The sequence below is a fragment of the Phaethon aethereus genome (assembly GCF_964289735.1).
Source record: "Phaethon aethereus genome assembly, chromosome: 2".
NCBI classification, from domain to species: Eukaryota; Metazoa; Chordata; class Aves; order Phaethontiformes; family Phaethontidae; genus Phaethon; species Phaethon aethereus.
The window spans coordinates 144,969,116-144,994,650 of NC_138582.1; the positions used below are offsets into that span (position 1 = coordinate 144,969,116).

The window sequence follows — 25,535 nt, forward strand, 5'->3', positions numbered from 1 at the left end:
TGCCTCACCATGGTCTCCACCATGGGCTGCAGGGGAATCTCTGCTCCAGCACCTGGAGCACCTCCTGCCCCTCCTTCCTCACTGACCTGGGTGACCTGGTCTGCAGAATTTTTTCTCTCATGTATTCTCACTCCTCTCTCCAGCTGCAAATGCTGCCTGCCATTTTTTTTCCCCCTTTCTTAAACATGCTATGCCAGAGGCGCTACCACTGTCGTTGATTGACTTGGCCTTGGCCAGCGGTGGATCCATCTTGGAGCCAGCTGGCATTGGCTCTATTGAATGCAGAGGAAGCTTCTAGCAGCTTCTCACAGAAGCCAACCCTGCAACCGCCACCACTACCAAAACCTTGCCACACAACCCAATAACTCCACAAAGAGTATTGTTTGAAGAAAGACACAGCTGTGTGTTCCACACTGAGGACATGTTGCTTATAGGTGGTGCTTGATGCCACAGTGTGCTAAATCCAGCATAGACACAGTGTACCAATTGCAGTTAAAAACTGTGAAACTAAACATTTGAGTGGGATGGTATAAAAATCTAAAAATTTTCAACAAGGTTAAACCAAAATGTATGTGCCCAACGGAAAAGTAAGGAAACAGACTATTGCATAGCTGTGAATTAATTGCCCAGTACCATTAGCTAAAACTATTGGTTTTGTTGAGCTTGTTGCCTATTTAGAAACAGAAGTGTTTCCAGGCTGAATGCCAGAGAATCCCATTCGCAGTAGCAGCCAGATTGATCGATATTTCTGTTCTTTATAAACCAAGCTAACCATGATTAGAGAATTCACCCAGCAAGTGGGAAAATTCCAATGCCAGCCCCAGTCTGAGAGGATTCAAACCTGCATCCTAACTTGGACAGAGGAACTCTTTCCAGTGGAAGTAGGCATCGTACAGAACAGATTGAAGAATTTGTGTGCCTGGAAAGTGAGCTCGTGTGGCAGTGTGACTGTCAACCTCTTGTGGGAATACCTTGAGACCTACCCCACAAATCTTTACAGCAGCTTACGTCCCTGAGGCACATAACAAGCACCAAATTGCAAAGTCTTGTAACATTTTTCGCTTTCGAACACACTTATTTTTGACTATGATTTCTGTCATAGTTTTCAAGAAGTCTTGCAGCAGGGTCACAGTCATGGCTAGTCATTAGATTAGGCTGAGGAGCTGAGACCCTGCACTGGAGGGGCACCTTCAGCCTTGGACTCCCTCTCCGTGGACAAGTGCTTCAACCATTAGGCTATTTGCACAAAAGGTGCCAGAAGAGCATTTTAAAAGAATTGGTCAAATTTGGTTCCATTCTCATGTTCAGGAGAGATCAAGGCTCTGGCTCCTGAGGTTGCACAAGCCTTTTCCTACATGCATGACAGAGGTGCCTCTGGGATGGGGTCTGTACCTGCTGCTTAGGCCCCCATTTTCTTCATCCCCATGTGGCTCCTTTCATAAATAGGACTATTTACTACAAGGCTTCTGCTTTCCCTGCTTCCACAGTTTTCATAGAAAAAAAAATAGTGTCACTAACAGTCCTAGTTTATGTATACTCCATGCGCTGTTCAGCTAATACCTGCAAAAGTGGGTGTTGGGCAGCCAGAAGTCTCACCATGACTCGAGGTCCTCATCCCTCAGGGCGTGGGGGTGATTACAGAGCCACTCTCCTGCTCACTCCCAAGCCACCTATTCCCAGGTTTTCCACTTGCCTGCTTGTCTCCAGTGACTTGTTTGGAACTAATTGCTCCGCTACAACAGCACTCTTCAAAGTAATACTTGGCACCATCCATGGAGAAGCACCTCACTCACTTATTAATGCTTATTGGCACCAAGGTCTGTGGCTCGTACGACTGATTGCAAATCACTCCTGAATGTACAGATGTGTGTGGCAGAGTCTGGTCCACAGTGTGTGCATACTGTGGTTACTCTTTCTGCTGCGCTTTAAAACTTGCGGATCTGGGAGTTTTTTTGTATTCCTGTTCTCTGTACCCAGGCATAGGAGGAAAAGCCTCCTCCAGTAATTAATTTCCTGCTGTTCAATCTCTGCTGTCCTGTTTAGGAACAATACCTGTGGTCTTCTGGACTTAGTATTTTCCCCTGGCACATCTCTCTTCTCCTTGTCAGCACCTCTGTCAGCCTCTTTGCCTGCATCCTGGTCTGTTGACAGTTTCCCTGGCTCGGCAGCAGCTCAGCATCTCCTGGGTGAGCCAGAGCCGCTTTCCTAGCGTAGCTGTTGAGCTCCCCAGCACGTACTACAGGTGCGGCATCGAGCCAGCAGGTTGCCAGCCTTTGCTTTACAGGTGGATGATTGTCACACCGGAACTTAATAAAGTAGGAGGGAGACAAGTGGAGGTGACAAGAAGTCTTTCAACTGCTAATGGAAGTGGCTGCCACTTAGAGGTGGCCAAAAAGCACAGGTTCAGCTGTCCTGAGAAGTCTGTCAGGTTTTGTGTCAAAAGTCATTATTTCCTTTGGTAACTTATGCCTGTTAAACAAAATACAGCTAGATTTTCTGCTGAGAAACAGAAAATTCATCCTAAAGAACAATGATTTCACAAGATGACAACTGCAGTGCCTGTCAGATTTCGTTCCCATTTAGTCTCTGTGATATCAAACTACCTCAGCATGTATTTTACATGTGCAAGTAACCCCATGGACTTTTGAAATGAGTATGTGCTGCTTTGGGCTGCGCTGAGATCTGCAGAACAACTGTGTATAAGCCCACTGATGGCTAAGTTACTTTAGTTTGAGGCCATGTATAGCTTTGAGTCCTGGAATAAAATGATGTCATTCAGCTTTCTTTTTGTGCTTTGATACTTACATCATTCATAACTGGAAAAGTGAAACATTATCTGGCAACACAGGATCGGATCCTCCTCCCGTCTGCACCATGCGTGGGTACTGTATACCAGGTCTCTATATCTGAAACCCCAACAACATTCAGCATCAATGCCAAGAAGAAATTGCTAGAGTATGTTAGAAAAGTAAATAAAATGAAATTATATTCTGGAGAAAAAGGCCCAGAAGCAAAACACTGGAGAACACACTCGGTGCTCCATTCATTTGCTGTCTGCCAACTTCACAGCTAACTACCAGATGTAGTCCCACTTACTTTACTGAACTTAGATCAGTTCATACTAGATAGAAATCTGTGTTCTGAAAGACAGAAGGACCACTGTGATAATCTAGCCTGTTCAGTTAGCTAGGCCCTCCCATACCTCTTTCCTCACTTGAGGATGCTCTACCCTGTGAAAGGAAATTATTATCTTAAAGCTAACAGACAAACAGAAACCCCTCTCTACAAGCTGTGACAATTTTGTCCTTTTCAATAAACAACTGTTGCCTCCTCTAGCAATCTCTTTCTCACAGTGACCATCACGCGCAATGTGATAATGCATAAAACCAAATCAATTTGTCTGGAAAACATATTCAGACCTACGGCTTTAACTTCAGTGACAGCAGGAAATTCATTGTCTCATCCACTCCTGACTGTGAAGCTCTGAGCAGGGATGAGTTTTATACTCCCCTATTGAGGCAACATGCACAGTTTGTCTTGAATTTTATTTTATATTCATATTTTATCCAGGTTAATCTTTGGTGTAATCCCTTTGAAATAGTTCCAGCTCACAATGAAATTGCTAGGAATTGAATTTGATAGGAATGTAGTATGTAATTCATGTTGGTAATATACTTGCTAATAAAAAAAAAAAGGAAATTTATTGTGTTTATAATGGCCTTCCAGCAAGGCAGATTTACTGGGGCAGCAGAAGGAGCAAAGCATTGCCCTGTGCCGTGCACAGGCTTATGGCTTTGTGGCAGGGGAGTGTTATATTTCCCACCTCATTCTCCCTGCACGGTGTGTTTGGTCAGGATTAATTTGGTGCAGTCACATAGCAATGGAGCTGAATGTGAAAGCTGCGCTGTGGCAGCCATAGCCTTTCATTTCACTCCCTTTCCTCTTTCGCAAAGAGCAGTGGTTAACAGCAGTAGCCACCCCAGCCCGGAGCAAGCCCAGCCCAACTTTGTGATTCAAGGCTGCATTTAGCAAAACTCCACTCAGTTCTCCACTGTGTTGGGTTTCTCTCTTTGGTTCCATTTTGTAAACCAGTTACTCATAACTCTTCATGTGGCTCCAAGAGCAAAGTTTCTACGAGTGCGATTTGGAAACAGATCCATATGTATCCATAAGCAATTACCTCAGATGATGATTAATGTGTCGTTAGCTCTCACAACTGAGGAACGTGGAAGTACAGCCCTGCCTTCCTGCTCTGACACCGTCTAGAGGGAGCGAGCTCCCCTTGCTCTGGAGCATGGATCACGGCAGCGGAGGGGGCAGAGGCACTGCGGTGTTTGTACTCTCTGCAGCTCTCTTCTTGTGCCATGCTGAGGTCTCTGAATTGCTTTGTCTTTCTTATAAAATATCTTTAGAGAAATAGAGATAAATTCTCCACGCAGGGGAAGGGGGAACAGACTGAATAGCTCTTGCAGACCCTCGTGGGTTTACCAGCTGTGACGCCTGTGACCACAAGGGCCTGGGTTTGAGGGACACAGCACACCCTTCTCACAGCTGGCAACATGCACAAAACATTCAGCTGAGTAGGTTGCCAAACTGACAAGAGTAGTCATTGCAGATGAGAAGCCACGGCCCTCCACAAACCAGAAAGGGAGGGAGACCTTCCTGGTTGCTTCCGGCTCCTTCCATCCCCTGGCTCCTGGCAGGCAGGCAGGCCACTTCCTCAGGCACCCCCTAATTCAAGCACCTTCCCAACCACAGTCCGCTCCCCCGCGTACCCAGTCCGTCATGTGCTCCTTCCCTCCCTGCCCTGTGCTTCGGTGTGGCGACGAGCCGGCACTCACGGCGGGCAAGGAGCAGCACCCTCGGTAGGCCCGAGCCCCAGGGGCCCGCTGGAGCACCCTGAGCAGAGGAGGGAGGGCTGGGCCTGGGAGAGCCCTTCTCCTGCTGCCACAGATGCAGGTTTCCTGACTGCCGAAAAAAGCCAGCTCTGTACTTCTGCTGGTCCTATTTTCCTGTCTTGAACTGATAGAATTTAGGCAGTGTTGAATAAAACAAACCTGAATTCTTTGTCCACCTGCTTCTTTTCCTCCTACCCTTCTGTATATTTCTGTCCTGCTTCTTAGCAAGCTTGCCAGCTGTATTTTAAAAATCAATTCTTACCCCCACAGTGGACAATATGACTTTATTATACAGATTCCAATTCTGCTGACTGAGGCATTCTGCTGTTAGTGATACCTCTTCACTCATTAGGACACTGAAATTGAAGGGTTTTTAGGGTCTCCATTGTATTATATCAGATGATATTTTCATTTTTAAAAAATTTTCTTCTAGAAGACTTTACTGAGGATTTAAGTAAATCAGACATGATACATCAGCTATTCCCTCATCTGCAAAGCTAAGCACTACACAGGTCTATCCAAACAATGGCAAAGAATCCAATGTCTGGTATGTGCTGAGCGTGCACTTCAATAGAGGAAAACTTCTTTCTACTTCCAGCTTATAACTCAACAATAAATAAAAAAATGGTGTTGACTCCTTTAACATCTGCTAGCTATAGAATTGCTCTAATTGTAGAAAAACTGATTGATAGTGCTGTCATGTTTGTTCCAGAGTTATTGGGTTAAGATACTTTTTACATATAGAAGACTGAGTTGTTTTTATGAAGATACGATACATAAAAGCACTATTGCTAGCACAAGCAACACCACATGCAAAAATAGTAATACTGGCTAATCTTTTTAGACACTTCACTACTTGTGAAACTGCCCTCATGGACAGGATTTATCTTATCCAGTTTTCCCAGGCAGCTCTTGAAGTGTCTGTCTCTCTAAGCTAACTACAGAGAGCCTGCACAACTGCCTCTGAATTGTGTAACTCTGAGGTTGCTAAAGTCAGGTGAGACCAATCCCACACAATGTCGCTGTTCCTCCGCTTTGAATAATGGGATACCAAAGCGGTGCCCTAGCCAAGCTGATAGGGTACAGACAGAGCCTAAAAAATTAGACTTTACATAGTATTTGAACAATCTTAAAGCACACACTTCCATTTTGCCTTGCTAATATTGCCTTACCCATCCTTATGCATTTGTGTATTTCTTCAGAGCTTACTAGATTCTTCTGGTTAGCACAAAAACCAAGACGTGCCCAGGTTCATAATCCCACACCTGCTACTGAGCCACAGTAGAATAACTTGCGGTACAACTTTGGTTGGGCTACAGACTCACAGCTTTATTTCTGTATAAAATCATAGATTTAGAAGAGATGTTTGACCTGTTTGAGTCACTGGGATGGGCAGTAGGGAGGTTTATCCCCCAGTCCCATATTCTGACAACGTCACAGCAAGAAATCTGTGGTCCATGGCCACTTCCAAACTAGGATCAGTTGTGTTTGTCTGCCTTCAAGGGAAAGTATGAGGCAACAGGTTTGTCTCTAACTTACAGAGGCCACATTAAACTTCGGCAGAATGCCTACCTAGGCACTAAAGTACAAAGATGATAGATGATATTGCCATTATACTCTATAGCATATTAACAAAAGCCATGTACTTTGCAGAGTGCATGGGATAGTAGGTGCGATGTTTGTACACTGTGTTCCATGGTAGCATAACCATTAATCTTTTATCTCTGACTGAAAACTTTTTCCAGCTTTAAATAATATCTGGCAATGAGTGCAATGGGAGCATTGCTACACAGGCGGTCTGAGATGATCTCCAAGCTGCAGCGATGGAAGGCAGAGATAACATGTACTGTTCCTCTTCGTGTTGTTGATGCACGTATTGATTTTCAACAAGTCCCCCAAAACAATGGTTTGAAACTCACAGTAATTTCAAAAGTATGCTGTCTTCTGGAGGACTGTATATTTTTTTTTGCAATGGCATTAATGTATTTCTAGTCAAGAGGAAGATAGCTTGGTCTATACAATCCTTACCTTGCCACTATGATCAATTGCTTTCCGTAGGGTATGTGGAGGGAACATGAATCTTCCAAATTAATAGAATCATTAATCATCAGAGCTGACTAAGAAAAATAAATGCAAATATTGAACACAAAAAACGAAGATGTGTATATTCAAATGGTAATTGGCTCTGTAAAAATATATTGACTGGACATGCTGATAATCTATGTATAAAGCAAATAAAATTACAAAGCTAGAATAGGCAGAGGGAAGTCAAGATAGACTTTTTCGACTATCTAAAAAGTCAGACTTTAAATACTGTGGTTTTTGTAAACAAAAATGTGTCACTACCTAAGAAAACATCAAATAAGTTTCTGATCTTACCCTGCCTTAATTACTTGGGCAAACCTTCCAGTGACTCCCATGTGGCTAATGCTTGAGGGAAGGCCAAAGGAACTAGTCCAAAAGTTGACAGGTGATTAGGAGCGACTGTCTGTGCCTCAGCATCCAAGGTTTCCCAGGCAGAAACGTGAGCGTGGCCGGGAGGACACAGGCAGAGCGCAGATGTGCAGCTCCAGGCACCCCCCAGCGCCGTACGGTGCCAAAGCCCTGACCGTGCCCCTGCCGCAGTCAAAGGGTGCGTGCGAAGGAGCAGGAGCCTGGAGAGCAATCCGTACGGCAGGGCTTTCGGGAAGGATGCCAGAGCCACCTGCGGTGCAGGAGCCAGCACCGGAGACACAGGTGGAGAAGCCAAACACACATCAGATTGTTTAAACAGAGAACTCTGCAGCTGTTTTAAACTAAACTGGACACTTGGGACCTGCGCCAAAACGTTTGTGAGGCTGCTTCTCCCAGTGCCTGCATGCTTTGCAGCCTCAGAGGAAAGCGAGCAGTGCTCCCGCTCGCCCCTGGCAGGATTTGGCCGGCACAGAGGCTGGGCAGGACTCTTCCACCCCTCTGTGTAAGGGCAGCGCTGGTGTCGGGGCTGTCACCATCGCTAGCACCCAGGCTCCGGTGTAAATGCTGCTTGCTGTCCTTTCTCTACACAGTATTGTTAACGAATTATTTCCCTTGATACCTGAATCTCTCCTTGCAAGATTCAGTCCGCTAGCATATGTGTATGGAAACCAGCATGTCCTGGCATGTGTCAGCTTTGAAAATAAAATGTTAGATTTGCATGCGAGCCAGTGGGCACATCCATTTTCCAACATCAATATTGCAGGTTCGGATGAGAACTAATGATATGCAGACACCACTGTGTTTGCCCGCCTGTGCACACTTCCGTCAGGTTCAGCATCAGCACCTAACATTACTTTCTTTTCCATAAACAGCTTTCAACCACCTCTTCAGATGAATTATTATCACATAAATAATTGCATCTGAATGAAGACTGGGTATATATACCTCACTGCATTCATTCAAGACAAGAGACAGATAAACAACAAGTATACCATCAGATAAATCTCTCAGGAAAAAAACAAAACAAAACAAACACATGTATATTAATTGCACAAGTTGAAAATACTTTGGGTTTTGTTACACAGGCATTTTATTTCTAAACATAGAAATTTTTTTTAACAGATTTTTAAATGTGTAATGGGCATATGCTAAAATAACCATTATTGCAATTTATCATCAGAGAGGGCTTCAAAATACTGTGATGAAACTGGAAACTGGTTCCGCCATCCTGAGAGCAACCGAACTTGGTCCAACTATACCCTGTGCAACTCTTTCACCTCTGAAAAATTGAAGGTATGCTACAGTATAAAAAGGCAGTGATTACTTGGGAATGGTTTTGGGCTGGGCTAGCAGTAAGGCACATATGAGAGAGGTCAGAATAGTCCTCATCCTTTAGCTTTATTTATTGCAGAAGAATTTAATAGCATTGTCCTTGTGATTTTAGCTTATTAAAATTATTTGATGAGTGCTCAAACCTAAATATAGGTTTGCTACGGGGTGGATAGTTTAGTAACAATTCATGCAACAAGTTTTGCACTGTTTTTCAAATGCATTTCTTAATTCCTATGATTTTCTCTGATTGTCCAGTAGTTATAAAATGATCCTTTAGGATTTCAATTTTGCTTTCTGTAACAAGTATCTTCCAAGCTGTTGACGTTTTCTCTGCAGGGCTAGAAATACTAACGTAAGTTAAAATTCTTTTTCTTAAGGAAAGATTATCACCCTTTACTCAATCCTTTAAAAAGAAACATTTACGAAGGTACCATTAATCCAGAAAATCCTACAAGCCTGAACACATTTAACTTTAGCAGTTTGACTGAAGTCATTGAGACTATTTACAATAATGAATTAAGCATTTGCATCAATATTTCCAAAATCAAGTTGCTAAGCTGAAAGAGGAGAACTAAATATTAAAGCACCAAAAGAAACAAGGAGAGAGAAATCTGAGAAAAGCTTAAAAAAACTAAGTTAGGGAATCTCATGAAAAATAAACATATTTCTCAAATGCAAGTGGAGCTCCAGGAAAATCTGATTAAAGATTTGTGACAGAATAATTTGTGACTATTTGGAATTGGGGAAGGAAAAGAGTCAAAAAGCGATTTGATTTGGGATTTGTGTTGGAGGATCTTTTTTTATGCAGCCCAAAAGCAGTATGTGGTTATATTTAGTAATGATCCAGCCCAAAAGGCCTTGGAAAAGTCTACTGGACTAGGCAGGAGGTAAATTCTGAAAGTTTTTGCAGCATAAGGAACCATCACAGTAAAATAGGACTCACCTATGTGACAAAGAGAGAATAATAGTAACAATCTGAGTTCACAGAGGTATTAAATGGAAGCACGGTAAAAATATATTTTTTCCAGATGTTGGCCCATGTAGGGAGGCAAAAAATGTAGCTCTGTTACCTATTAGCCATGCCTTCCAGAAGAACAATTTTGAACATCATTCAAGCAAAGTGCAGAGAGAACACAAAGGAAAATTATACGTACATCAAGATTCTTCTGAAACAAAAAATAATGGAAAATACAGAAAGAATCTGTCTTTACAGAAATGCCAAGTTAGATTATGACCTTTAATCCAAGTCTTCAAAAACAGGAATGAGCTCCATTCGTAGACTGTTTTCATATACCTGTGGGTAATATAATTAACTGAGAAGGAGGTATTCTTATTAGAGAATTCTCCTTCCTCAAGTCAAGAATTTTAGGTGGACAAAAAAGAACATTTAAGTGTTTCTTTCAGAAGTTTTCTAAGCCAAGGATGAAAAAAAAATCTGCACAGGCTAAAAATTTGGTGAGTCAGCGTGTTAAAAGTCCTATACATCAGAAGAGACATGACAGATGCCATTTCAAGGAGTGCAGAAATTAATAAAATAGTTCATTATTTGTTTGAAGTTAACTGGAAATACCAATATGCTATACTTTGGAGACAGATCACTTACAAAAAATACTGCACTGAGTTCTTGAAAAGCTGTCCTGCTATTTTGGTTCACTGTTGGTATACAAAATATGGATAGGCTTATCTCAGAGTTCACTGATATTAGTCAAAGTGAAAGCCCAGTTATCTGTTCATGCATACTGGCTTCACAGCACTGTAAGACCATCTAGTTGCCCAAGAGCAAGGTTCACACCAGTGTGAAACAGAATTTGTCTCAAGGTGTGCAGTTCTAGTGTGGTAGGAGTTGAGGACAATTTTCATCTGCTGCTTTCATGACTTTGAAGGTCTTAATCAAAAGCCCCCTCTGACTTCTCCTCTGCAAAGGGGAGAATTCCAATGTTGGTACCCACTTGTCACAACACAGCTACTCTACCTCAGTTATTTTAGTTGCCACCTTTGCACCTTTCCTAGCTCTGCCATGTCCATAAGGTGTGGAAATGAGAAATACATGCATTTAAGATGTGCGATGTAAATTTTAAACGGAGGCATAAGGATGTGTGCACCCTCAGTGCTTTCCTGGTGATATCCAACGTTTTGTTGACTTTTTGTCTGTCGTTACATCCTAAGCCAATGATTCAGACAACTGGCCAGGATGCCTCCAAAATCTCCTTCCGGAGTCTGGTTTCCAGTTCTGAGTTTAGCATTTTGTAGGCAGGGTTTCGATCATTTGTCCTGGGTGTATCACCCCACTTTTTTCTGTATTATAGCTCATAAGGCATTTTCTTGCTCCGTCAGTTGTGTGAGGCCTTTCTGGAGTCCCTTACTATTATCTGAAAGACCTAAGTATCATCTGGAAACTTAGAGATTTCTCTGCATCAGGTCACTGGTGAATATGTTGAACAAAAAGCCAGCCACAATACCAGTCCCGAGGGCACCTAACCACTGACTCATCTCCAAAAGTGACCATTAAGCTTTTGCTCTCTGGTGTTTAAGCTGCTTTCAAACCATAAAAGCTTTCTCCCAATCCTGAGGCAACCTATTTTCTTTAATAATTTTTTTGAGTGTGGAAACTTGTCATGGACTTTTTGAAAATTTGAATGTGTTATGTCTGCTGTGCTCTTCTAGAGCTCAGGAAAGTTAGTGACATATAATGTGAGCAGTTACACCAGTTACTTCAGTGCAGGAGAAACAGATCGACTCATGTAAGAAACACTTGTCTCATCTTTAGACCATGAGTCATGCTATTTAATAGATTGCTGATGTTAAAAGTATAGTGAAAAAGAACATTTGAAAGAAAAGAAACACAAAATGAGAGGTTGATTTTGTAGATTCTGCCTCAGTGAGAAAAAACCTAAGTGCCTGCAAATTGTTCATGTTTGCCTTTTCTTTTTGTTAAATTGCAGATGGCATTCATACTTTATTATATGGCGATCGTTGGCCACGCTTTGTCTATAACATCCCTGTTGATTTCCGTGGCAATTTTCTTCTATTTCAAGTAAGTGTTTCTTACAGACACTCTCTTCTTTTCCTGAGGGATCTCAAGTGATAACTAAAGAAAAGTTTGGAAAGGGGACATGGCAGCGAGAAACAGCTCTTCTGAGCGCCTCTTTGTATAATCCTGGTAAAAAAGTCTGAGCACGGCATCCTCTCACCAATAGGACATCTCCCAGTGTGTGTGTAGCCAAGATCATGCTGTTAGATTTATTGAGACTGATGTAAAAGTGCAGCCCGTAAGGAAATGGTGTAACTGGGGATTTGGTAAAGCCCTTCATTTACCAGTTGCCTATAGTCCCTTGAAGGGCATGTCCAGCCCCTGGAAGCTGCAGTGACTGCACAGGGCAGTGGCTTGGAGGCTCCAGCTCCTGAAGGACAGGAACACCTTCATCCAATGCTGAAGGACTGAGCTACTGACTTGAGTAGGTGCTTACAGGGCTCGGCACTAAGCGTGAATCTGACACTAGTGTGTAGCCTGTCATCAGCATTTAAAAGGGAAAACAGTGATGTGCTGCATCAGAACTTTAAAGGAGACTAAACTGATACTCACTGAAAGCATTGCAGCTACTGTATGGCAACTTAACTAGATCATTTAAATCTTGTCCTTTAGTGAGCCTGTCTTTATAACTATTTATTATAATGTGTTTGCAGTGAAGGAGCAGAGGGAGCTCAGATTTGCCGTCAGACATGTAGTCACAGCAATCAGTAGTGAAGGGCTGTATGGGAACAGCCTTCGGTTTTTAGATCAGGGAAATGGTAAGCACTAGAAGACGTCAAAGGCACTGGGGAAAATATTAAAGAATAAACAATGAACAAGGTCCTGAGCTATTGTACATCTGGAGCTATGATGACTTTCATAAGCTATATTCTTCTAACTTTTATGCAATCTTTTTAAGATATTTCACTTTCATAACTTGCTATAAACTACAAAGTTCCCGGACTAATAGCACACTCAGAAATCAGGATTCTAATGTCCATTCACAGACACTTTGATGAAACAGAATGATACATCCAGTATAATGGCACCAAATGGAATGGTGTCTTACTGATTTCAGCAAATGTGCTTCAGTTGCTTGTAATCAGATAGCCAGGCCATCAGTTCATGACCAGAGACAGGGAAATGCTCACCATCAGTAGAGTATATCTGGAGATCACTGCAAGGTAATCTAAAAGGCCAGGTAAAGTTTTCCAGCTTTACCTGGATAAAGGCTTTCAAGGATGCAAAGTATTCCCCACACTGCACACTGGGAAACAAAGTAAGAGTAACAGAAACAATTACAGATGCTTCTGAATAAATAATACACACAGTTATAACCTCATGGACTTTTGTTGTCAAAAAACTTACCTCATCCAAGAATACTGCAAAACCCCAAACTGAAGAATGCAGTATTCTTTGAGCCATCAAGAATACAAGGAAAATGGAACACAAAAAAATCTTTTTTTCTTCACAAGCTTCTTTACAGAGTTTAAGAAAGAATAGCTACACAACAATGGTAACCTGTAGTAATTAAAAGTCCATCACTGTTGTCGTTGTAAGAGTATACTGTTTTAAGTTTGTAATTTAGCCTGCAAAAACTTATTTCAAACTAAAATTATGCCAGAACACAAATAGGCCTGTGTAAGAGCATTAGTAAGATTCTTTCTACATGAATGTCAACAGATTCGAGCCCTTTATTAGCATCCAAAATACATTTTTTTTGTTTCTTTATCATCATCCTCATAGAAGGATAAATTCTATTCGTTTGTATATTCATTAGTCTGTTTCAGCAGCTCAAAGACATATGTGGAATCCAGAAGTGCAGAATACTTCTAGGGATTAATTATCTTTCCAGTAGACAGATAAAGAGCTTGACTTTTATATACAGGTCAGAAATTATCATTTGATTTAATTTGGTTGATGTTTCTGGAAAAATAAAAGACAAAAATAAGCCCTCAAATCTCCAAACTGAAATTTAACAAATACATCAAATGCATTTTTTTCAGATCTTAGTGACCAAAATGGTAACTGTGAATTATGAGCAGGTTCTAAATTAATACCTTCCCACTGATGCCATATCATCAATGTATATATGCCTTATTTTCAAAAAGACCAGGATCCATTCTCTGTAGAACCTTTGTTTTCCAAAGCAGTTTTTCACACTGAAATTTCCAAGTCTGAAAAGGGAAAAATTGGACATTTTTTCTATTCCTTTATCTTGCAGCCTTAAGTTAAACCAAAGGGTATTTCTGTAAACATTCAGTTATTCCTTTTTGTCACCTGTAAGGCCAAGGAATCGTAATGAAGTACACCCACTACATTTTCTATCATGACCATTTAGTTTTAAACATTTACTATGACCCTTTTAGTACTGAGTTTTTATGTGTCTAATCTAACTTGTTTGTTAAATGTCTTGGAACTGGTAAACTCAATGTTCTGCAATGTAAGTGAAAAACTTCAATGCGATGTGACAAGCTTTACATGCTGGATTGTGAGATATCATCAACTTCATTATCTGAATTTGTCAGATGTGGGCTTTTGGCCACAAATACACGTGAAGATTTGTAGAATCCATCAGTCCATAGCAAAGACAAAATTCCATCTTACACATGCATAGTAATTGCATAAATTTGGGGATTAAAAGAACCCCTTGCTGAACCCCCACCTCTAGTGCACAAGGGATGGTTGCCTTGCTCTAAAAATCGGCAGTGAAAGGTGCTCCACAAAACCCCAGATACGTCGTGCCAGTGCTTATATCAGTTCTAGCCTCAGAGTCCCTGTACTATTTAACCTAAATCTTACATGAGGCACCTTAACCTATTTCTCGTCCCAATTTTGATCTATATGTACTACGTATCTATGGATATGTTCAGGCTGTGTGCCTTCTAACAGTCATTTTCTTATGCAAATCTTCTCCCTGGTTACTTCATCTGCTGCTGGTCCCTGGAAAGGTACACCATGGATGAAGGTGTCCATATAGGCTGGAAGAGGGTATGCTTAGTAAATTGGGAGGCCAGAAGAAGCTGGCATAAATCTCAGGGCTATACAGTTAGATGTCTGTGCCTTAACTGTCAGACAGGAAAGGTAGTAAAAGAACAAGCCCCCAATATCACCACCACCAAGGGTGAGTCTAGGAAACATAGGAAAATGAAATGGCTGGGCTTTGCATAGACTATAAGAGTCAGTAAGATTACAAACTCAGAATAGGCGGATACAAAATACAGATTGTGAATTCTGCTAATTTCCAGAGAGGCAGTTTGATGAGTGACTGTGATGACGTGCAGTAATCAGATACAGAGATAGCTAGAAACTCTGCCCTACAAACTGATGAATTCCCTTCCCATCTATGTAAAGATAAAGAGCACAAAACTGCAGCCACAGTAATGCTTTAAGATTGGGAAGAGCACAATTTAATCCTATTTGGAATCCTATGCCCAGACTTCAGAGTTCTTTGGGACAGTAAAGATCAGATCTGGTTAAATTGGCTGCCCAAAATGGACCAAGAAGGGGATTCCTTGCAGCGAAAGAGGCAGGATCAGGCAGTCTGACTCACTCCTGCTCTGCGTCATGGACGACGCACGATCCTGACCTGTCCCAGGCCACGCTGAAAGACTCATCTTTGCAGCAGCCTTCCAGACAGTAACACACCTCCTCTTTTTTTTCCTCTTCCACTTCTTCTTTCCCTTCCATGACTCATAGATGACACAAAGGTTACAGGAAGAAGTGGAGAAAGGAATTAAAATAAAGTGCTGCAAAATGGGAGGACAAAGAGGAAACCAAACCATGAAAGTGAGAAGAAAGCTGTATGGGAGCAGGGTTCATGTTACCTTCAGTTTTATATCATCTTGCTATGACAGCGACACATTATTTGATCTTCAATAGAAGGCAAGCTGTCAATCGGAGAGTCAGTCAGATAGCAAGAGATGGTTGCGGGGCAATATAATAGCCTTTGGCTGTAGAGGCAGCAACAAACAGCTTGCAGAGGTTGCTGTTTCCCACACATAAGTCATTCCTGGCAGAGATTTATTTTCCTTTCAGTTTTGGATATCAAGATTCATAATGATCCGGCATCACAGATGTTGCAGTACTTTTGGAAGGAAATACTGAATCAGTAGTGATGAGCATCAGTAAGCAATACTAACTCATAACAGGAGACAGCGTATTCATAAAGTAGCGTGTCTAACAGTTACATGCATCTTCATCACATTATTGCAATATTTTTATAATTGCAAACCCCATGATCTTATATGATAAAACACAAAAGAAAAAAGGGACTCCTAGCTCCAAATGACTTCCAATTGAATTATTAAAACAAAGACATTTGTATAAAGACAGATGGGGATTTCAATAAGTCTAGATTTGCCAGAATAATAGATGGTGTGTTGTGAATGCACCTGTAGTCTAACTGTTGCCAAGGCTTTTAAAGATAGTTGAAGGATAATGGGTGGAAGGATAATTTGTGGAAATTTGTTGGGAGTTTTCCCCAGGGGTAAGGGAGAGCATGGTAGAAAGCATGAAAATAATTTGAAAACTAAACAAGTGGATTGGAAATGGAAAATAACTGGCTGAGAGTGAAAATCAGTGTTCTCGATATTCATGAATGAGAAGAACTGACAGATTCATAGTACAGACCTATCAAGAAAATAATGCTAAAAGCTCCTTCGAAGTCAAAATATCCTAGATGCAATAAAGAAATGGAGATAGGAACTCAAAAGTAAGGGTGACTCTGTGAGTAGGTAGGAGGACCTATCTCTGTCAAAGGAAATGTAGGAGACATAGGATAGATGTGAAACACAGGTGAACCATGAGGAAACAGGAGACTCTGAAACTCTGAGACACAATTGATAGAGGCATAGTGACACAAAAAACTCACAAGTTTTAGACTATAATAACTGGGTTAGTGATGCTTTCTTCCATACTGATTAATGAAGCAGAGTAGGGGGCATACAGAAAGATGGGTGGGGGGTGACAAGGAGCCTTCAAACACACCACAAAGGAATTATTAGGAAATCAGGAAGAGAGCTAAGAGAGGTCAGAGAAGGAGAAGGTTACAGATGATTGTCAAAAACAGCAGAGAGGATGGATCAAGTAAGGGTTTTGGTTTTGCTAGAATGTTCTCCTCTCTGTGTGGACCGAGTCAGGCAGGTGCTGATGCCATTTTAATGGCAAACACTGAAGGTCAAATTAAAAAGTGGGAGTGTGGAAATATACATTTAATGATCCAGCTGGGTCTTTAACATGAAAGCTGGAGTCAAGGAAAGAAGGTGGGGAATAGTGAGAGGAAAGTAGGAGAGCAATGCAGGAGGTAAACTGGGAGAGAAAGGCAGGCAGGGAAAGGAGCTTAGACAGCAGATGAAGGCAACATGCGGTGAAGGACAGTCCAATTTAATAGAGGAGTAAGTCTGGCAAAAGTCAAGAAGAGCAGTGAGGAAGGTCAAGAATGGGAGTGGAGGCACATGTACCTGGCAGAGATTATCACAAAAGACTGTCTCTCTGTACCGGTGGCCATGTAGAGAGGCAGCTGGAGACACAAGGTTCTGCATTTCTGTGGCCAGGCGCTGAAGAGACTTCTCTAAGCAAAAGGGAAAAGTTTATTTCAGGACTCCAGGAGAAAGACAGAGGGAGATGGGCACATGAGAGTGTCCCAAAAGAAGTGAGGTCAGTGGCACAGGCAAAGTATAGTGATGGAGAATGGGGAGAAAAGAAGAAACAGGACTAGATAAATACCACCAGAGCTTAGGAGCAGAAAAGGAACGTTAGGCTGGATTTGTGATGGGGGCAAATACAGGTGGAGTAAGCACAAGAATACAGCGTAGAAAAATAGGTCCAAAGAATGGTCTGTTTTGCCCAATATCCTGCCCTACAGTGGATCAAACTGACAGTGCGCCTAGCCCCGTATCTGGAGCTCAACATTTGCCAATAGCTGGTGATAAATTAAGAATATATAATCAGGGCAAGTGTAAAGAGATACTCATTCTTAGCCCCCAGGACCTACATCTCATGGACATCCTGAACCAAAGTAGGTGTCTTGGTAAATAAAGAGGTCAACAAAAGTGATGAGCATTGCAGGATGATGATGACCATAGCCTTCAAGCTGAAGGAAGAATTCCATCCAATGACTCAGAAAATAGGTGTAAGGAGAATTAAGAATAAGTGGCAGGTGACCAAGGAACTAAAAACGGAAAATAAGTAAATGGACAAAGGAGCAAAAGAAGCAGAAAAGAGTTCAGCTGGTTAGACTAGGTCTCTGTTTTTAAAGAAAGTGCATCCTGTGTTAGACGGCACACACAGAGCATCAGAAAGTCACAGCCTGTGCTCCGTTCCGAACTGCCAAAGACTCCTAGTGCCGAGGGGGAGGCTTGCCTCAATGAGACAGCAATACTTGCGCTTAGCTATTTTTTACCTACCAGTTTTGCCTGCTTGCTCTCAGTGATCACTGACTACAGACATCACAGCATTATCTAACAACTCCACGAATTGCCTTTTTGTAATCACCTCCTGCCAGCTCTGGGTGTTTTTCTCTGCGTCAGGGGTCGCCGAGGAGGTGCCCTGAGGATTTGGGCGTGAATTAGAAAGGGGAAATGGTTCAGGTCTGAAACTGCAGTGATGATTTGGTTGCACAAGAATCCCGTGAACTTCTCTTGTGAGATTCTGCTACCCACAATAGCAGAAATCCTACCCCCCCCCAAAATCAACTTGTTTTTCTTCTGAGCAGGAAAACAACCTCTTCTGGTTTGGGATCTCATCTGGAATTAGAAACATGCAGGATATCAACCCAAATCCCCCTGTAATTTAAGGGGATTCCTGCCCAAAGTTCCCACCACTAATTCATAAAGTAACAAATAATTTTCATTTGAATATTTGAGAAATTGAGTCTCCAGGGAACGGTTACTTATAAAGCACTACTCCTGATATTCATTACTTGTGTGAATACTTACATTGTATTACTTGCATCTAAATTCTCAGGGTTCTGCTTCACCACTTAATATCACAATTACCATGAAATAAAGGCATCAAGGGCTGAGAACGTAGCCGGATGGCTCTTTACAACATGGTCTAAAAAGCGTGTGGTACTAAACAGGTGTAAAAACAAAACCAAATATCTGTCAGAGGCTATGGCTGCAATGCAAGGCATGTATTTTCCAATTAGGCCTTGCCAAAAGGCATTCTTGAGAGACTGCTGCCAGAAAGAGCTTGTTAAAGTGACATCAGAAGAAAAATACTAATTTACAATGTGTGCTACATATTTTTCAGGAGCCTCAGCTGTCAAAGGATAACACTGCATAAGAATTTATTTTTTTCTTACGTGCTGAACTCCATGTTTACAATTGCCCACCTCATTGCTGTTGTGCCTAACCCGGGACTTGTAAAAAGGGATCCCGTAAGTACTGCATGACTCCTCTCCATCGTAACACCCAAGTAAAATTACTACAGCCATGCCAAAACCAGACACTCCCACTCACTGGTTAATGACAGCTGACTGGTAAAACGTGCACAGAGGGTCAGATTCTGAGAATTTCACTCAACCTTGCTCAGACCTTTCACCGAGCAATAAAATTTTTTGGATTTGGTACAAGAGGGAGAAGCCAGCCCATCTGTATAAATGTGTGTCAGATCCTCACTGCTTTTGTTGCTACCTACCTGACATTTTCCAAAAAAGCCCCTGAGGGTCAGGTGCTCTTGGTGGCCACCCATCCTGTCTCACTGACACACACGCTGGGGAGGGGCAGGGATGGAGAGGGATACGGCTTTTATCAAAATCCCTCCCAAAAGATCTGTTTGCTGCATTTTCTTTCTTGGGAGGTGGTAAATCAAAGCAATAGCTTGCTTCACTGCTCTTAGGTAGTGACACAAATTGTGCCAGCCCCTCAGCTGATAAATATGTATGGCAGATCTCAGTCCCCAGCTCTGACCTTGCTCTCTAACAAACAGAGCAATTGCATTGTGCTTGCCATCGCTACAGCAGTCCCGGCTGATGGAAAATTAATGCAAGCCTGGGAATCTCTCAAGTTATGTCACAACACTGATCAGCCTGTCTTCTAATAAGATTGTTCAATTATGGCTCAACCATTTATCAGCTTCTAATTTTGTGAAAGCAATTAAACAATAGCACCTGATATGATCTGATCACATGTGTGTCTCTCAAATGTGAGCTGGTTAAGTAAGCTAATTAAAGCTCACTGGTTAAGTGAGCTGATTAATGCAGGAAATACATAGACTAAAGAAAACATCACCAGTTCCAGGGACCATCTGGAGATTAAAAAATAGAAGAGCAGAAGAATAATTAAAAAATCACACATTTTCTTTCTCCTGTGACTACATAGCATCATATCTATGTAGCCTGTGCCTGAAGTGCAATAAAAATGCACTTGATAGTTTAAGATAAAAAGTTGGCACATGATATCAGGCACCTAAATTGAAGCAAGATCATTACCTCAGGGTTAAGAGTGATACTTTCTGACAGCAGAAGTAAATTATCTGAAGTGCTTTAAACTAAAGCTGAGGCCACAGCAAGGACTCTTGTGCTCTAAGATTTCGTTAAAAAGCTGTATCTAGTGCCTTTGGGCTGGATCTCTATTTGGAGTGAAATCTTGACCCCAGTGAAGTCAATGACAAAGCTCTCAGAGGCTTTGGTAGAGCCATGTAGCCACAGGACAGGTACCGGCATGCTGAGCATCACCTGATTAAAACCCCAGCCTGTGTTGCTATGGCAACAGACAGTATAGAAATTACATAAGTGGTTACCTCTGAGGCCGTGGAGCCCCAGAGCAGTGCAGAGGTTCGTGTATGCAGTCAGCTCTCAGGTCTCGGGCCAGACTATGAAGGGAACCCTTAGTGCTGAATACAGTCACAGAAATCACCCAAGCCAATGTCCGTCTGCCGAGGTTACCAACTACAGCTGTGTTAGCAAACCTGGTCGCAGCTAGTTAGATAAGCACCTGCTTTGTTGAACAAAGTCCTTGTTTTGCACTTTCGTCTTCCTTCAAACCCAATTTGCATGTCTTTGACAGCAGTGAACTGCTTTCTCGAGGCAAGGTACAAAACCTAGGGCCAGGAGACCTGGGGTCTCTCATTTTTGTGCTGCAGTCACGTGCAGGATAAGGGTACACTCACTGCTTGATCTTGCCTCGCTTTCTAGATTTCTCTCCCTCTAAAAAAAAAATTAGAAAAAAGGAGGTGAGGTGACCTGTTAATATGTTCAAAATCTCCCAACATTACTGGAAAGTGTATTCTGTTATTTTAGTAACATAATAAACTTGTAAATACATGTCTGGGAAAAGAAAATACACTGCCAGGGGCAAGTTTTTAACAGGTGATGAAATTACATATAGTCTCCATATAAGAATATGAAGACTTAAAGGATTTATGTTAAAAATTTACTTATTCCACCAGGTAGATTCCCATAATATTTTTATTTTATTTTAATGCCAATTAACAAAGCAAATGAAGGCTTTATAGCTTGTTTTTTTCTATCCCTACTGCACCCTCTGTTTTATCAAGTTCATTTTAAGATGACTACTTCTGACTTTCTGTAGTTTCAACCTGTGCTCCTTCTGAGCTTCACAGGCTCATGTGCTTGTGGCTCATACCTCCAATATATACAGAAATACAGAAATGTGTAGAAAGAATTTCAAACAGTCAGATATCCCATATGTAATGGACATATACAGAGATGAAGCTGATGGCACTTATTCTGAAAAATAATAAACATATTTTCACCCCAATAGCTCCTGCTTTTTTTTCCTGTATAAAGAAATATCACGATAGATTTTAAATATGCAATGCCATGGGAAAATACTTACAGTGAATAAGTATTTGTGAGGATATCAACGAATCCATACAATTTTGAAAGAAGAAAGAAGGTTCTGTTAAATAACAAAGAAAAAAGACAGGAGGAGCAAGAGAGGAAATTCATCCCTAACACCAAGACACCCACATTCTCCCTGTATCCAGACACAAAAGATGCGAGACAATCCAATCCAAAGCAACATTTACATGAGGAGAGGTTGTGCTGCATCCTTACTCACATACAGCTTGCTGCACACAGTTAAACCCTGTGATGATCACTCTGCTCAGGTAAAATGGTAAGTCAAGCCACTTTTTCAATATATCTTAATTTACTTTTTTACCTCATTTTTTCCTGCTTTCTGTTTATATAATTTTCTCTCTCTCTCCCAGTTTTATCTGGATCTGAAATGATGGAAGAGAAAGATGGGAGCTCAGGTGGCCATGCAAGAAGAAAAGAAGCAATGAAAAAGGTCCAGGGACACTTGAACAAAAAGAAGAAACAGGACACATGTATGAACATTTATTTACATATATTGAAAAATGTTATGTGATCTAATTTTTGACATGTTGTATCTAAAGTAACAACTGCATTAATTACACTATTACTGGAACAGATTTTATAGGAGAGGGTATCTACTATCACGTTAAATGAGACTGACCCACAGAGGAAGGATGATCTGTGAACAGCACATTATGTCCTCTGTTAAAAATTGTGGAAGTACAAATAAAACTCTTGCTGACTAATCTTTTAATATAGTCTTGCACATTGGGTCTGTATTTTTCATTTTTGTGTTCCACAAGATTAGTAATTTTAATACTCAGTTCTGATGGGGGTAAAGGAAGATACAGCTAATGACTGGAGGGATGGCTCTGCTGATGAGAAACTGAATAACTGATGAGCTCCATGGACACCAATATAAATATGTTTGTAGATGAGACTAAGTTTGGTCACAAATCAGTAATGGCTTAGTAATTGGAAACTCATCCAGAAAAGCTTTAGGAGATCTTATTGTATTTTTATCACTTTCGTCTACTAGTAGAGATAATATCTGTTCTCTCCTTTCTCCAGGCTCTTGTCTAGTCTATTCACTTTTCACATACTAGTTTCTCCTTTGCTTCTGGCATTGTATGGTGTGAAAGTTTCAATTTCAACTGCAGTTTTATGGAGTTCATAGCAAGGGCCAGTGCTCCACTGGGAGCTCCTGGGAGCCCTGTTGGGCTTTCATGCTTGGTCATGGTAAGAGTAAGGACTATCAGAGAGTAAGGACCCAGCATCCATTCAGGCATGCTCCAATCTCACTGTCAAGTCCCAGCTCTGCCACACAGCTTATTTAAGCCTTAATGTATAAATAATTTGTACTCCCTCTTGCATGGGTACAGCAGCAGAGCTGATAAGGGACAACCCTGATAAATCTGTGTTTTAATACAAGCACTGTGATCTCATTTTCTTAGCAAGGACAGATTGGACATGGGCTGGGCTGAGCCTGACAGTCTTTTCCACTAGCAGTATCTGTAACTCAGCTCTTGCTGAGGTGGAAAGTGCCTTGGACATGGGGTATGATACACTGAAGCCTGTCTTTGTCTCCTTGTGTAGACGTAGATATGCTTCAAAGATCCTGAGTTAATTTATGATTCTAGCTGATGGTGCAGGACCAACAGCACAAGCAATTCATTATCACTGAAAAGTTGCTGTCACTGTGGGCACGAGGTGGGATAACAAAGGGCACTAGGTTTATCTGTACTGCCTGAAGCCCATCTCCTGGTAGGAAGCAAGCCTTCAGGAGAAACCACTAAGCTGCTTCCCACGGAGCATTATTAGTGAGTCCATAAGAACATGAGAAAGAAAGCACAAAAGCTGGTGTCCACTAGCATTACAGTCTTTATAGCAAGACCATGATAGTAGTAATATTAAAAAAAATTAGTATCCTCATGGACACTAGAACACTATAAATAACCTCACCATTGACTAATTCAAGTGAAAACCATGACTGTCCAAGTGTATTAGGTTTTCCTCCCTATCACTGTAAAACAGTGGAAATAAAAAGTTGAGCTGTGTGGGAAGATGAAGAGTGTATAAAGAGTAGTTGATGTGACTTATGGGGTTATGATACTGTTGAATTCCCCTGTTCTCAAAGGAATAGACAGGGAATAAGAGCCAAGAAAACAAAGGAGATTCACGGCATTTCAGGAACCACGTTAATTTTAGATCTTTTTACAATATGTTACCTTTCTCGTCTCTTACTGCTTTCACTTCCTCCTGATAAAGCCTGACAGAACCTGGGGGAGGTTAAAACATATTTTTCTCAAATGAGAGGCCATAGCTGATACCAGTGAAGACAAGTGGCAAAAATGCTGCCCATGTGACCTGTGTTTGCCTCAGTAGTCCCAGCAGTCTCCACGATGCAGCCTCCACTGCAGCAAAGCAAAGGTGGAGCTCAAAGGAGAAGGGCGCTTTGATCCTCTGAGTTGTTTCATGTATTATGTTTGGGCTAGAGCTTCAGGAGGCTCCATTCTTGTTAAATTAATTTGATTCTTTATTAATGTAGCTATTTCCAGAGTTTTCCTGCTACTTTCAAAGCATCTCCAAAGTCTTTCATCTTAGTACATCTGTTCCTCTACCCTGTTGCCACTAGATTACTTACAGGGGCCTCCACAGCTAGTTTAGCCCCAGAGAGATGACTCAAAGCTATTCAAGAGTATTGTAAGTAATCAAAGACCAGACTTCTGGCAGATAATTCCTGGCTAATGCCTAATGGTCATGCCTTCTGAGTCTTCTTGTGTATCTTGTATGCTAGGAGAGGATCGGTGTTTTTGTGATAGCTGTCATCATCTTGCCTAGGAGCCCTTCATCTAATGAAGGGTCCAACTAGCTGTTTAAAACATTGCTCTTCTGCTGACTCAGGTATAGGAATAAGGCTTGGGCCCAGTGTATGTTTGTGAATTTACAAATTGTGCAAATTTTGTGCATTTGCAGATTGTATTTGTGCATTGACTTCACTAGGACAAACTGGCTCTGCAAGGTTGGCCTGGAGACAATAAAATGTATTACTTGCTTTTGTGTAAGTCAAAGAGGGTCAAAGTCAGTCTCTAGTTACACCCATGCCAACCTCTGTTGAAGTCAAAGGGTTTCCACCAGTTTTGTGTCTCACCACACCAGGTTCAATGATGAAAGTCTGGTATTTTTTGTACAGCTCCAAAGTAAAGCAGGGAGCAAAAGTGCCTGTTGTGGGCGAGTCAACCAAACCCTTTAATTCATCATTTACCAGCAAAGGACTGAGGCTGTGCTTCAGCCTTGTAGGTGCCCCAGAATAATTTCTGTCATCTACAAATAAATACCCATTTGTTTTCCTTTCCCTGAGCAGGTTCATGAAAGACAAGCTCACATCTCCCATCCCTCCTATTTCCCCTGTGACAGATACCTGTCTTGTCATTAGCTTTCACCAGTTAAGCAGAGAAGAGCAGGTATTTGAGTGGCACAAGTTCTTTCCTGACATAGAAAATGCTATATCAGGACAGGAGAGTCACAAAATGCCTTTTGACACATGAACCAGTGTAGTCACTAACATCTTTCTAAGATCCATTTAACTTTTTTTTTCTTTACACAAAAAGGATGCCACTGGTAGTTGGGAAATCAATAGAAAGAGAATAGGAAGGCTTGGCTCTAATGCTCAGGTTTAGAGATAAACTGTCCCAGCCAAGGATCATTTCTGAATTGGGCTACAAAGCACCATATCACACTTCTGAGGGTCATAGGTGCGATGGCTGACCCTGAGAGGTCCAGGCAAGCAGAGTGCCTGATGTGCATGTGTCTACAGGGGGGTCATCTCAGGAGGTGACAGGGAAAGGAAATTCCTGCTCTGTTTGCCTGTGCCCTCATCCACAAGACAGGACTGACACATGGAGAGGACAGTCCCTCCTGCTGCCATTGTATATCTCTAGTATCAGCAGAATTGCACTTCTTGGAACAGCATTTGCTGCCTAGACTCTCCCTCACCAGTCCTGTCCAGCATTGCTAAGCCTCAGGGACAAGAAAAATGGGTCAGTACTATGTG

At 41.7% G+C, this 25,535-nt stretch overlaps 1 protein-coding gene across 1 annotated transcript in view; it reads left to right on the forward strand.

The window, feature by feature from the left end:
* CALCR (calcitonin receptor) overlaps window positions 1-25,535 on the forward strand; it is a gene marked incomplete at its 5' end in the record, with an annotated part of 180,255 nt that overhangs the window by 121,806 nt on the left and 32,914 nt on the right. The window contains 3 exon segments of the mRNA XM_082014714.1: window positions 8,533-8,645; window positions 11,627-11,718; window positions 18,949-19,075. Coding sequence (XP_081870840.1) covers window positions 8,533-8,645; window positions 11,627-11,718; window positions 18,949-19,075 — 332 coding nt within the window.